The 14,253-nt window shown below is 49.9% G+C and overlaps 1 protein-coding gene across 2 annotated transcripts; it reads left to right on the top strand.

Annotated features, from left to right (window-relative positions):
- Positions 1-7,100: 7,100 nt before the first annotated feature.
- TMUB2 (transmembrane and ubiquitin like domain containing 2) lies at positions 7,101-13,266 on the top strand. 2 transcript variants are annotated; one of them, XM_048829905.2, is made up of 3 exons: positions 7,101-7,223; positions 9,848-10,444; positions 11,805-13,266. In XM_048829905.2, the coding sequence occupies exons 2-3, from the start codon at positions 9,873-9,875 to the stop codon at positions 12,157-12,159; spliced, it is 927 nt and encodes a 308-aa protein (XP_048685862.1). In that variant the 5' UTR covers positions 7,101-7,223; positions 9,848-9,872; the 3' UTR covers positions 12,160-13,266. The 2 variants fall into 2 exon arrangements, with proteins under 2 accessions (XP_048685862.1, XP_048685863.1); XM_048829906.2 differs by lacking the exon at positions 7,101-7,223 and adding an exon at positions 8,258-8,373.
- Positions 13,267-14,253: the final 987 nt, after the last annotated feature.

Raw genomic sequence — 14,253 nt, 5'->3', positions numbered from 1 at the left:
CAGAAGCAACACTGAATTTTGAGTGTCTGGATTTTCCCTTAAAACCAATGCTATCTAGTTCCCTTTAAAACATTGTAATGGAGGAAGTGTTTATATAAAAATGTACCACTGTCCTCTACTGGATGAAATCAGACTTGCCAACTGTGTGTCACAGCCTCTCTAGTGCTAGCAGCTAAGGGAGATTCTCCTCCTTTAGCCCCAGTGGTCAATGGCTATGCTTTTGCAGAATAAGCATTTTACTGGCATAGTTATTGCCATGACATGCCCTATAGTGGATCTGTTAGTGACTGGGAGATCTTCAGTTCTAAGTCCATTTTACCTCAAATAGCCTCTTCCATCTTAGTGCAAACCCTCTTGGCATCTAGAAAAGCAGTACTTGTGGCACCTTAGAGACTAACCAATTTATTTGAGCATGAGCTTTCGTGAGCTACAGCTCACGAAAGCTCATGCTCAAATAAATTGGTTAGTCTCTAAGGTGCCACAAGTACTTCTTTTCTTTTATCTAAAGTGATCATCAAGTTGGGCCATTTCCAGCACAAATCCAGGTTTTCTCACCCTCCGCCCCCCCCCCCCCCAAACTCACTCTCCTGCTGGTGATAGCCCATCCAAAGTGACCACTCTCTCTAAAATGTGTATGATAATCAAGGTGGGCCATTTCCAGCACAAATCCAGGTTTTCTCACCCCCCACCCCCCCCCCCTCCCAAAACCACACACACAAACTCACTCTCCTGCTGGTAATAGCTCATCCAAAAGGACCACTCTCCCTACAATGTGCATGATAATCAAGGTCGGCCATTTCCAGCACAAATACAGGTTTTCTCACCCCCCCACCCCCATACATACACAAACTCACTCTCCTGCTGGCAATAGCTCATCCAAACTGACCACTCTCCTTACAATGTGCATGATAATCAAGGTGGGCCATTTCCAGCATAAATCCAAGTTTAACCAGAACGTCGGGGGGGGGGGGAGGGCTGTAGAAAAAAACAAGGGGAAATAGGCTACCTTGCATAATGACTTAGCCACTCCCAGTCTCTATTTAAGCCTAAATTAATAGTATCCAATTTGCAAATGAATTCCAATTCAGCAGTTTCTCGCTGGAGTCTGGATTTGAAGTTTTTTTGTTGTAAGATAGCGACCTTCATGTCTGTGATTGCGTGACCAGAGAGATTGAAGTGTTCTCCGACTGGTTTATGAATGTTATAATTCTTGACATCTGATTTGTGTCCATTTATTCTTTTACGTAGAGATTGTCCAGTTTGACCAATGTACATGGCAGAGGGGCATTGCTGGCACATGATGGCATATATCACATTGGTGGATGTGCAGGTGAACGAGCCTCTGATAGTGTGGCTGATGTTATTAGGCCCTGTGATGGTGTCCCCTGAATAGATATGTGGGCACAGTTGGCAACGGGCTTTGTTGCAATCTGACTTGCTGCTCATTCTGCATCCTCCCTCCATCTTCACCTAGAAGGCAGTACCAGCCCCTGAGGCTAGTCTTCCAGAGCCTCCCTCCAGTCCCCTGGACCTTGCAACAGCAGAACAAGCAGGGGTGTGACACAGGCCCCTCGGCTGACTCACACCAGCTGGGGATCTAGCCCTGTGCGACAGGCTCCTAGCTCAGCCAGGGTTCATTCTCCCCATCCTTCTTCTGGGGGTAGGTAAGCTGAGTTCCATCTCCTTTACTGCATGGGGTCTGTAGGAGGAAACATCCCCAGGGGTGCCCTCTACAGATCCCAGGGCCCTTTTCATTCTTAATATCACCCGCCCCATTCTCCTGCTTTCGCAGGTTGCTGTGAGCTGGTTATCTTCCCCCAGAGGTGGCTGCATTTCGGTGCTGCCATCTGTCAACAACTTTGGGATCCTACCAGCTACTAGACAGCGCAGCTGCATCCCTCTCTCAATGCTTTCAAACGCCAAAGAGCTTTTCCTGTCCCTACGCCAATTCTGGTGGTTTCACATTCCTTCTCCTGTCCCAGCGTCTGGGGGAAAGCCTGGTAACTAAGGGGAGAGGGAGAGCAGGGACGTGCCAGTCTGCCAGGAGCGCTGTCTGGAGTCCCAGATCTCGCAGCAGGACACACCAGCCGCCTGACTGAGCCACGCAGTCTATTTATTGACAACATCTCAGCTTGATACTGAGCAGCTCTGGTTTTCATCACATCAGCATCTTCAGGCCTGCATCAGCCTAAGCACAGCTGCATCCTTAATTATTTAGCGTGGTGACCTACTTCCCACTGCAGGGACAGGCTCCTGGGCGGCCCCCGATTCCACCAGGCTAGCTTTACATAGCTACGGCTTGGAGAGGGCCCAGCAGCTGCATATCAGCTGCAGAATAGCTAGGGCCTTTTTTTGGGGGGGTAGAGGGGGGTGTTATACAGCGCCCAGTACAACGGGATCCTGGTCCACCACTAGGGCTTGTAGGTGCTACTGTCATACAAAATTGAGCCCTTAAGCCTGCATGGGGGATTATCCAGGGCTAAAGCGTATCCTTCCCCTCCCCGTGCTTTACACCTCTCCTCCCCAGAGGGCACTAAACATCAGCAGCAAGGTCTGTTGGTTCTCTTTCAGCTACTCAGACGGCTACAATCTTCAGTGGCTGTATTGCACAGTGCCCCTGTGGGGCAGGACCCCGTGGTCACCCGCTGTACGGGTGGGAACAGGCACCTAGAGAGATTCCGTGACTTACCCGAGGTCCCACAGAGCGTCCGAAGCAGAGCTGGGAACTGAAACCAGATCTCCCCCGTCCCATTCCTGTGACCTAACCACAAACCCATCCTTCCTCTCCAGCAGAAATGTTTTCCCCAGAGCAACACAGGTAATTACTCTTGAAATGGAAACTTAACTGTAGTGTCTTGTCCTTGTGGAAACACAGCACCAAGGAAGCAGCTGGTAAGAGCAGGCAGGACCAGCAAAGCAGGATCCAGCAAAGTACTTTCTTCAGTTTTGACTGGACTTTCTCTGCCCTGTGATTGCTGTTTGCTCCAGCCCCCCTCTTCCTGGAGTCTTACCCTCTTCTCCCCTCCCCATCAACAGCCCCTCTTCCTTCCAGTGAGCCGAGTCCTCTCCTAACCAAACTCTTCTTCAAAACCAATGATAATAATGGAACATACATAGCATTTGTCACCACCCCATTGTTCCCTCTGCGTGTTCTGCCCCCACCCTTAGGTCCGTCTGGTCTGTTTAGGATGTAAGCTCCTTTGGGACTCTGCCACTCTGTGTCTGTACAGAACCTACTGCAATAAACATGATTAATAACAGTACTTTGGTAATTGTAGGCTGCCTCCATACCTCCTGCCCTGGAGGACATGGGCCTCTTAATTCCCTCCCTCGAACGGTTACCTACTGTTGGTGTTTACTGTTAAACACAAGCCATGCTCTACCCAACAAGTGGCTACTTTTCCTTCCAGCGTGGTCTGCTAGGTAGAGCAGGGTCTGAATCTGGCCCCCCTGGGTCCTATCCCCAGTTCTGCCATTCCCTTGCTGGATGGCCTTGAGCAGGTTGTCTCCTTGCCTCAGTTTCCCTACATGTGAAATGTCCCTGGGGTTAGAGTTAAACCCCTATAACGGGGAAGGAACAAGTCCCTGGGGCCAGGCTGAGCTCCCAGCCCGACCCATGCTCTGACCCTGGGGCCAGGGATGGATCCCAAGGGGCCAGGACAGGAGTTCAGGGACCTATCTTTACAGCAAAGCAGACTCAGCTACTGAGTTTGCAGAGTTTTGTTAAAGTTACCCCATTTTCCCAATCCTCTCACTAAACTCCTCAGTGTAGTCTCACTATCCTCCCTACCAACACTACAAAAAGAAGGATTCTAGGTGGACTCCTCCTGAAGGTCAAGACAGCAGACTGGACTTCTACATAGAGTGCTTCCGCCGACACGCACGGGCTGAAATTGTGGAAAAGCAGCATCACTTGCCCCATAACCTCAGCTGTGCAGAACACAATGCCATCCACAGCCTCAGAAACAACTCTGACATCATAATCAAAAAGGCTGACAAAGGAGGTGCTGTTGTCATCATGAATAGGTCGGAATATGAACAAGAGGCTGCTCGGCAGCTCTCCAACACCACTTTCTACAAGCCATTACCCTCTGATCCCACCGAGCGTTACCAAAAGAAACTACAGCATTTGCTCAAGAAACTCCCTGAAAAAACACAAGATCAAATCCGCACAGACACACCTCTGGAACCCCAGCCTGGGATATTCTATCTACTACCCAAGATCCATAAACCTGGAAATCCTGGGCGCCCCATCATCTCAGGCATTGGCACCCTGACAGCAGGATTGTCTGGCTATGTAGACTCCCTCCTCAGGCCCTACGCTACCAGCACTCCCAGCTACCTTCGAGACACCACTGACTTCCTGAGGAAACTACAATCCATCGGTGATCTTCCTGATAACACCATCCTGGCCACTATGGATGTAGAAGCCCTCTACACCAACATTCCACACAAAGATGGACTACAAGCCGTCAAGAACACTATCCCCGATAATGTCACGGCTAACCTGGTGGTTGAATTTTGTGACTTTGTCCTTACCCATAACTATTTTACATTTGGGGACAATGTATACCTTCAAATCAGCAGCACTGCTATGAGTACCCGCATGGCCCCACAGTATGCCAACATTTTCATGGCTGACTTAGAACAACACTTCCTCAGCTCTCGTCCCCTAACGCCCCTACTCTACTTGCGCTATATTGATGACATCTTCATCATCTGGACCCATGGAAAAGAAGCCCTTGAGGAATTCCACCAAGATTTCAACAATTTCCATCCCACCATCAACCTCAGCCTGGTCCAGTCCACACAAGAGATCCACTTCCTGGATACTACAGTGCTAGTAAACGATGGTCACATAAACACCACCCTATACCGGAAACCTACTGACCGCTATTCCTACCTACATGCCTCCAGCTTTCACCCTGACCACACCACATGATCCATTGTCTATAGCCAAGCTCTACGATACAACCGCATTTGCTCCAACCCCTCAGACAGAGACAAACACCTACAAGATCTCTATCAAGCATTCTTACAACTACAATACCCACCTGCGGAAGTGAAGAAACAGATTGATAGAGCCAGAAGAGTTCCCAGAAGTCACCTGCTACAGGACAGGCCTAACAAAGAAAATAACAGAACGCCACTAGCCGTCACCTTCAGCCCCCAACTAAAACCCCTCCAACGCATTATTAAGGATCTACAACCTATCCTGAAGGATGACCCAACACTGTCACAAATCTTGGGAGACAGGCCAGTCCTTGCCTACAGACAGCCCCCAAACCTGAAGCAAATACTCACCAGCAACCACATACCACACAACAGAACAACTAACCCAGGAACCTATCCTTGCAACAAAGCCCGTTGTATCTATTCAGGGGACACCATCACAGGGCCTAATAACATCAGCCACACTATCAGAGGCTCGTTCACCTGCACATCCACCAATGTGATATATGCCATCATGTGCCAGCAATGCCCCTCTGCCATGTACATTGGTCAAACTGGACAATCTCTACGTAAAAGAATAAATGGACACAAATCAGATGTCAAGAATTATAACATTCATAAACCAGTCGGAGAACACTTCAATCTCTCTGGTCACACGATTACAGACATGAAAGTTGCGATATTACAACAAAAAAACTTCAAAACCAGACTCCAGCAAGAGACTGTTGAATTGGAATTCATTTGCAAATTGGATACAATTAACTTAGCCACTCCCAGTCTCTATTCAAGCCTAAGTCATTATGCAAGGTAACCTATTTCCCCTTGTTTTTTCCTACCCCCCCCCCCAGACGTTCTTGTTAAACCCTGGATTTGTGCTAGAAATGGCCCACCTTGATTATCATACACATTGTAAGGAGAGTGATCACTTTAGATAAGCTATTACCAGCAGGAGAGTGGGGTGGGGGGAGAGAAAACCTTTTGTAGTGGTAAACACCCATTTTTTCATGCTTTGTGTGTATAAAAAGATCTTCTATACTTTCCACAGTATGCATCCGATGAAGTGAGCTGCAGCTCACGAAAGCTTATGCTCAAATAAATTGGTTAGTCTCTAAGGTGCCACAAGGACTCCTTTTCTTTTTGGGGACAGAAGATATGGTTTCATCCAAAACCTCTCCTAGCCTAGCGTAACCCTGGCAGATAAAGCCCTTCTTCTACACATAATTTGCACAGCTGTGGACGGTTTGCTCTCACCCCACCTCCACTAATTATTCACATAACGACTAGCGCTTGGTCCCCACCTATACATGCTTTATTTCCACCCTCAGTCATTGCCAAGGGGACCCCAGATATTCCCCCACTTGATTGCCTCACAGATTTGGGTGGCTGGCAGTCTGCTTTTATTTTCCCCAGGATTTTAGCGGCAAGGCCTTTTCCAGCCTGTGCTTTAGCAATACACTCCACCAGCACAGCACTACCCTGTAACCTTCTGGCTCTTCATAAAGTTCCCAAGGCTTCTCCTCATACATTCAGCTATTTTCAAGGGATTCACAGCTCCTCTCTTTACCTCCTCCCTCAGCCGTAGAGCCTTGCCTGGGACTCATTTTGTAAACCCCCCTCCCACCCCACAACGTCTCCTCCCGCATTCTGTGTCTTGAATTTTTATCTGGCTCCTGCTATTATGGCAGCAGGTCCCCCGGCGGGATGCAGGGCCCTACTCAGCACTTTGACAACTACAATCATGTGGGGTTCCCCCCCCCCCTTCTCTTTGCTCCCTCCCTGAGTCTTTCCCCTAGTGCTGGGTCTTTTCTAATTTGTGCCCCTGGTGCAGGCCCCCGGCTGCAGCCTGGGCTAGAGTCACCCCCAGCCCCACCCAGCTTATATAGCCCAGAACAGCTGAAGCCCCTCCCCCTGCTCCTGGCCCCGCCCCTGCCGCACGGGGCCCCGCCCCCTACTGCTGAGCCCGCCCCCTCTGCCCAACCCTCTTGAAGGGACTTTTTACGGGGGCGGGTTCGGATCATCCCGACCGCTCCCCTCGCGGCTGACCCCGCCCCTTCCCTCTCGGCTCCTCGTATGACGTCACCAGCGAGCGCCGGCCTAGCTCCCTCCCCCCCCTCACGCCGCCCTCTCCCTTTCACGTCTGCGGCGCGTGCGTGAAACGTCGTTGTTTTCTGCGTGTGTGCTTGTGACGTGAGCGGCGTGTGCTTGGAACGTGTAGTGTATGGGGGCGGGGGGGGCCTTCGGACAGGAGGAGGCGACTGCGGGAGTGCCAGGTCAGTGGTAGTGAGCGGACCGGGCCCCCCCCCCGCTACGGGGGGGGGTCTAACCCCCCCGGGCTGGTCCCCCTCCCCCCGGCTCGGCCCCTCCCCCGCTCCGGGGGGTCTAACCCTCCCCCCCGGGCTCGAACCCCTCCCCCGCTCCGGGGGGTCTAACCCTCCCCCCGGGCTGGTCCCCCCCCCCGGGCTCGAACCCCTCCCCCGCTCCGGGGGGTCTAACCCCCCCCCGGGCTGGTCCCCCTCCCCCCGGCTCGGCCCCTCCCCCGCTCCGGGGGGGTCTAACCCCCCCCCCGGGCTCGAACTCCTCCCCCGCTCCGGGGGGTCTAACCCTCCCCCCCGGGCTGGTCCCCCTCCCCTGGCTCTGCCTCTCCCCCACAGTAGGGACTGTGTCATCTCGTGGGACTGTGACACCCCCCCCCCCATTAATGCCCTTTCCCTGCTCGCTTGGTGTCGTTAAGACGCAGCCCACAAGCGGGGTCTAATCCCCCCCCTCCCCACCCAGGTCTGAGAGGCCTCGGTGACTCCCCAGGCCACAGTTTCTTTCTGTTCCCTTCCCACCCCTGGCTGCAGGTACCTCCTGGCCGTGTAAAAGGGCAGGGGAAAGTCAGGGCTCAAGGAGGGTTAGGAAACAAAGTTCTTCCTTTATGCGCCATGCAGGTGTCCCACCCGTCTCAGACGGGGCAGCCCTGGGCTTCTGGTCCTGCTGGCCTGGGTTTGCGCCAGGTGTTTCATCATCTTAGATTTTTGCAGCACCGTAAGGGGAGAACCGGTCTCAGTTTCAGCACTGTATGAAATGGCAGACTGTGCTGTCTCCTTTCAGACGGTGGTCCAACAGACGCACGCTAGCCACGCACGCACTGGTGTTTTCTTAGACGACACTAGCAATGGTGCTGAGTGTGTGAATAGCATAGATGCTTCCCAGAAGCTCTGTGTAAGTATTAGCCAGTCCAACCCTCAGCGCCCCACCTGTGGGGCAGCTATGGCGAGTGAGTGAATGTTCCCATTTTACAGATGAGGAAAGTGAGAGACGGAGGGGGAAGTGACTTGTCCATGGTCGCATAATGAGTCAGCGGCAGAGCCAGGACTAGGACCCAGGAGTCCTGACTCCAAGTCCCCCACGCTGATCACTAGATCACAGTCTTCCATGGTAAATTGAACTGAATCCACGTTGAGGGATTCTATGTGACACTTGTTCCCAAAATTTAATTTCTCTACTTATGATTTCAAGTTCAGGTCTTTGTTACAGAGACTTGCTTCTAAGAGATGTGGAAGAAGAGGGGTTGGCTATTTTTCTAATGAGAAGCTGAGTAACTGCGGACCCTGGCAATATGTTTTTTTCCTTTTCTAAAAATGTCTGAGTTGTGAGTTAGCATGTCTTTCCCTGATCCATGGAAGGGACTTTTCTGTATCTGTACATTGTGTGTCCAATCACTTAAACTTTTCTGTATCTTTGCTTTGCCATTCTAGAGCACTTTCACATTATTTTCTGAGACCTTTAAAAACGAATGAGTTGACCTTCATGAGCCTCCTATGACATGGGCTGATATCACCATTCCCATTTTGCAGATGGGGAAACTGAGCCACAAGGGTGACCTGCCCAATGCCAAACTAAGAATGAGCCCCGGGAGTTCTGTGGTTAAGGCACAGAATGTGTTCTTTCTTCATCTGTGAGACGTGCTAGTTTGTTCTGATTTTACAGCTCACGTGTTCTGCTTACGTCTTCTGCTGTGGAAGGCACCATGGAAGAATTTCTCCTTGCAATTCTAATATGGTTATTATGTCTTAAATGTTGTCAGTGTATTTGGTTGGGGATGTTTCATACCTGAATGGTCCATTATACCAGGATTAATAAAGGAGCTGCTGTGGAAAAAGCTTATTTGCAATTTGCTAAATTGATTTGATATTTAACTTTCGGAACGTGGTCTTGCTTTGCTTCTACCTGTGTAAACTTTCTCTAGTTCTGTATTATCTTCCTTTCCTCTCCTCTTTGCTATGCCAGTAATAAAGATAAGTGTGAGAGAACCCTTCCCCTCCCACTGATTTGTTGTGTAGTTGGTAGATACACTAAGGGCAGTTGCGTGTCAAATCTGAAAAGTGAACTTAGCCACAAAACAGGCCAGAGGTCCCCACTGCTGGACAGCAACTGTTTATGTTCAGTGCTGGGATTGTGTGGCAAAGTTGAGCTAGGAGAAAAACAGCTACACTGTGCTGGAATGTGGCAGTCACGTTCGGGGGAGTCATAAAAACAAACCAACTGTAGTTTTGGAAGTTATTTCTGCCACGCCTGCTTCTCGGCTAGAGGATAAAGAACTAAGACGACAGACATTAGGAGAGCCTGTCTAATTTTCTTTCATGTTAACCTGGCTGGTTATAGTTCCCTTACCTGCTTGCTGTGCGTGTCTCATTTGATGGGGGTCTTGTGCTCTTTGTTTTTAAGAGAAAGGGACAAATGTTAAAACAGAGCAAGGGTCTCAGGAATTGGAAAGGCAGAAACTACTGCTTCTCACTTCCTGGTTCTCTCCTATTAGGCTCCACACGCCTCAGTTTGTTACCCTTCTGGAGCACCATCCTTTTGTTGGTTCATGGCTGGAGCTGAGTTCCTTTTGCCTTTTTCTTTGCAGCTGAGCTCCTGCAAGAAGCCAAGAGATGGAGCCCCCTGGCATGACCATCTTTGAAGGGGTGGGGGATGAAGTAACGGTGGTGACTGGCATGGTGGTTCTTGTCCTGGCTCTGGTTCTGGCGTGGCTTTCCACTTACGTAGCAGATGGTAGCAACCTGCTTTTGGGAACTATTGTAGCTACGGGCGAATCCTCTGTGATCCATCTCAGCCACGTTGAACGGTACGTGGGGAATTCAGTAACGTCCGAGCCTACTGAGCCCCAGGGGTCTGCTGATAGTTCAGAAGAAAAAGCAGAAGAGGAAGGGGGTGCGGCATCCAACTTGGGCCCTGCAGTTGAGCAGGGGGGCAATGGCAGCACCTCTGACTCCAGCCTCGACCATCTGCTGAACATACAAGGCTTGCCCAAAAGGACATCAGCCAGCGAGTCCAATGCCCTAGAACGGCCGGGTCAAGAGAGCCAAGGAACCTCGCAAATGTCACACATCGGGGAGGAGAGTGAGCCATGCTCCGGGCTCATCAAAGTGCGTCTCAAGTTCCTCAATGACACAGAAGAGGTGGCCATGGTGAGACCGGAGGACACCGTGGGTGTTCTCAAGAGGTAAGTTCCATGTAAGAGCCGTCAAAGGGATCGTCAGTCTATGGGGAAAGGATCCCACTTGAATCTGAGGCCCAGAGTTAAAGTGAGCAAACCTCCCCCAGCAAGCACTGCCATAGGTTCTGTGAGGATTGTCCCTTTTGTGTCTGTAGAGTGCCTGGTGCAGTGGAGCCTCTAGGCAGTGCCCGATTATAAATGAGTAGCAATCGTTAAATCTGTCTCTGGGGTGTCTAACGATGTGCCCCTCACTGGTAAGTGAAGGCTTGGACGGATTTGGCTCTTACTTTTGTATACATGTCAGTCTGTGCTATTATGGCCCTTTTTATCAGTACATCTCAGAGCAGGTCAGTATCCCCATCCATATTTTTTACCACTGGGGAGACAGGCACAGAAGGGGAAGTGACTTGCCTGAGGTCACCCAGCAACTCAGTGGCAGAGTTAGGAATGAAACTCAGCTTGCCTGAGTCCCACTCCAGTGCCCTACCCACTCAGCCACACTTGATATTTTGTGTTGTTCCCCCCCCTTGCCTTTGGCTATTGATTGTCCCATGCAGACAGCAAGCACCTTGGGGCAGCAAACCTTGTCTTATTTGTCTGGACAGTGCCTTATACACTTCCTATTTTGTTTTGATCTTTCACTTTTTTTGTTCTTGTAACAAGAACATAAGAATGGCCCTACTGGGTCAGAGCAAAGGTCCATCCAGCCCAGTATCCTGTCTTCCGACAGTGGCCAATGCCAGGTGCCCCAGAGAGAATGAACAGAACAGTGATCGTCAAGTGATCCATCCCCTGTCACCCATTCCCAGCTTCTGGCAAACAGAGGCTAGGGACACTGTCCCTGCCCATCCTGGCTAATAGCCATTGATGAACCTATCCTCCATGAATTCATCTCGTTCTTTTTTGAACCCTGTATAGCCAAGAGGTAAACCTTAAATCCTAATGGCTATAATGTGCTCTCTGGGGCAAGTACTGTCTCGCAGTGTGGGGCTAATCTGGATTGGAGCCTCTACGGGCTGGTGTAATGCACAAATAAACAATTGTTTGAACCCATTGTGAACATGGTTTCATTTTCCTGTTTATCTTCAGTGGCAGCTAGAATTGGCAGGAACAGTCATCGGGGTATGTAACTTCCCCGCTCTGTAAACTTAAACTCCTCCTGTTAGTAGTTGCTGACCTGTTTTGGGAAGGCTGGTGAAATTGACCATTAATTACTGACTACATTTGAATCCTGATGAGGTTTAACCTTGCTACGTTGTTTTGTTTGGGTTTTATGCGAGTCACTAGCCCAGTCTTGGCTGCATTTAGGACTGGTGTTTTTAAAGCATCTCTTCTAAACTTTGCCTCTTTCTGGTTTCCTGAAAAGCAAATATTTCCCAGGACAAGAAAATCAGATGAAGTTTATCTATCGAGGCCAGCTACTCCAGGACCAGGCCCGGACTCTCCGCTCCCTCAATATCATGGACAACTGTGTGATCCATTGCCACCTGTCGCAGGCCGCCAGCTCCCCCATTCCTGACTCGGTGGTCACCCCAGCAGAAGCAGCAGGGCTCACGGTGAACATAGGGAATCTAATGCTCCCTGTCTTCGTGGTGATGTTGGCTGTGATCTGGTACTGCCGCATCAACTACCGCCAGTTCTTCACTGCGCCGGCCACAATCTCCTTGGTTGGGGTGACTGTCTTCTTCAGCTTCCTGGTTTTTGGGATGTATGGACGATAAGAGGCAAAGTTGGAGGGGTAGATACTCCTGTCTGTCCCTTTAATTGGAACCCAGCATTTGTTTTATAGCTTGTTTTAAATGTGCTGTGACAAATGGTGTTAGGGAAACTGGCCGGGGGCCCAGGGGATTCCCTGCCCACTCAAATACTAGAGAACCTTCCGTATCCAGCAATGTGGAAGAGACACCCCTAGAATCACTGTTTGTTTCCTCACCTTGCTGCTGCTTAATGAGACTTTGTTCCTCCATAGAAGGGGACAGCTTTGCCAGGTGCTGCTTGTGTGCTCTAACTGACCTGTTTCATTTATGTCATGAGATGAATCATCTCTCCCAAGGCACTGCTGCAACTCCTCTCAGGTAGAGATGAGGAAAGGGACCTTCTGTCCCTTGCCCCATGAATATCTTTAAAGCAGCCTCAGCATGTGTACTCTGAGTTTGTCTCAGCTGTTTGAAGGAGTCCCTGTGAAAAGAGCCACTTTCTAGCCTGGCAGAAAGTAACTCCGTATTCATGGTTTGTCCTCTCTGCTGTAGATGAATGGGCCCTGTTAGAATGCAGCTGCTGTAGGTTTGCATGCTTGGGCTTGCTTTAAGATAGGCCAAACTCCCAAGAATGGACTCTGTGGTGATGAGACAGCATGTTGCCCCGCTGTGATCCTGCATGGTACTTCTCTCTCACTTTGCCACTCCTGGAAGGGACTAGGGGCTGCCTTCCTGGATTATGTACTGAGCGTGCACTCCACCAGGGCCTAAGCGCTAAAAGTCCCTTTCAGTGGTATAGGGCTGTCTGGCACCTCCTCACTGCTTGAGCAGGCTTGCTTTGTATTTAACATGCTTGGTGCTTACAGTGCTAATTCTAAAGACCAAATATTCTCACTGGTACTTAGTGCAAATGGGAGGGAGCTATTTTTAAAGGAATTCTTTTTAAATAGAAGGTTGCAATTTCTGCTGAGTGCTCTTCCCCCTGGGGTAAAATTGTGCCTACCCCAGACAGTTTGAGACAAATGTTTAACTTTCTTTATAGCACTTTCCTCCTTGCCCTTGTTTTCTATGAATGCATTTATAAAGACAGACCCTACAGTGGATTTTGTTTAAAGAACATGTTGAAAGTTGCTCCTGGTTGTTGAAGGCTGCTTTTTGTTTTGCATGGGGGCAGGAGAGATTGCCTGCAGGCACAGGAGTGTGAAGTAGGAACGTGTAAAGAACTCAAAGGTCTGAGAAGCAGCAGGCCTGCAGGAGCCATGCAGGTGCCTGATTTACAGCAGAGGCCTTGCCTACAGAGGGAAATTAAACAGAATAGCTAGACCCAAGCAAGCTATTCTGAAATAGCTCCCCCCCGTGAACACTTCTAGGACAAGTTTACGCTACTGCGCTACATGGGTGCTGCTGTAGCATGTCTGGTGAAGACACTATGCCAGCAGGAGGGCGTTCTCCCATCGGCATAATTACTCCACCTCCGTGAGAGACAGAGCTATATCTCCCACCGACAGCACGCTGTGTGGATAGTGCTTAAGTTGATGTAACTTATGTTGCTGGGGGGGCGGGGGGGAATCTTTTTCACACCCCTGAGCAATCTAAGTTACATTGACTTAAGCTTTAGTGTAGACCAGCCTCTCAGATATCACTTTTTATTCCAGAACAGCCCATCCACCTGGAGGGTTATTTGAGAGTTCAATTCCCCCCTAGACAAGGGCTGAGAGCAGCACCTCACAACTGAACAGGTATGAAAGTACTGAAGGATATAGCTTATTCTACTTCCTGAGCCAGAATTAGCTATATTAGCATCAGATTCCCAGCACGGCTTTTACTGGGATAACAATCTTGGTACAAAACCTACACCCTTACCTGAAGTAGTTATACTCATGCAAAGAGCCTTTAGGGCAAGCCTCAGTCCTTGCGTGACCGTCACAGCTGGGACATTGGCTTCTACTCTAACCATCACAAGCAGCAAGTCTCTCTGGCTGACAGAAGAGTACCCCTGCATTTTTTTCTCCCTGACAGTCCAGTTTGTGTGGCAGCTTGCACTTTTTACAGCCAAACTGCCATTCTTCCTCATGTAGTTTAACAGTTAGAGATAAATTCAAGCCCCACCCACACCTC

The sequence above is a fragment of the Caretta caretta genome, chromosome 27, assembly GCF_965140235.1.
Source record: "Caretta caretta isolate rCarCar2 chromosome 27, rCarCar1.hap1, whole genome shotgun sequence".
Taxonomy (NCBI): Eukaryota; Metazoa; Chordata; order Testudines; family Cheloniidae; genus Caretta; species Caretta caretta.
This window is presented reverse-complemented; position numbering and strand designations above follow the sequence as displayed.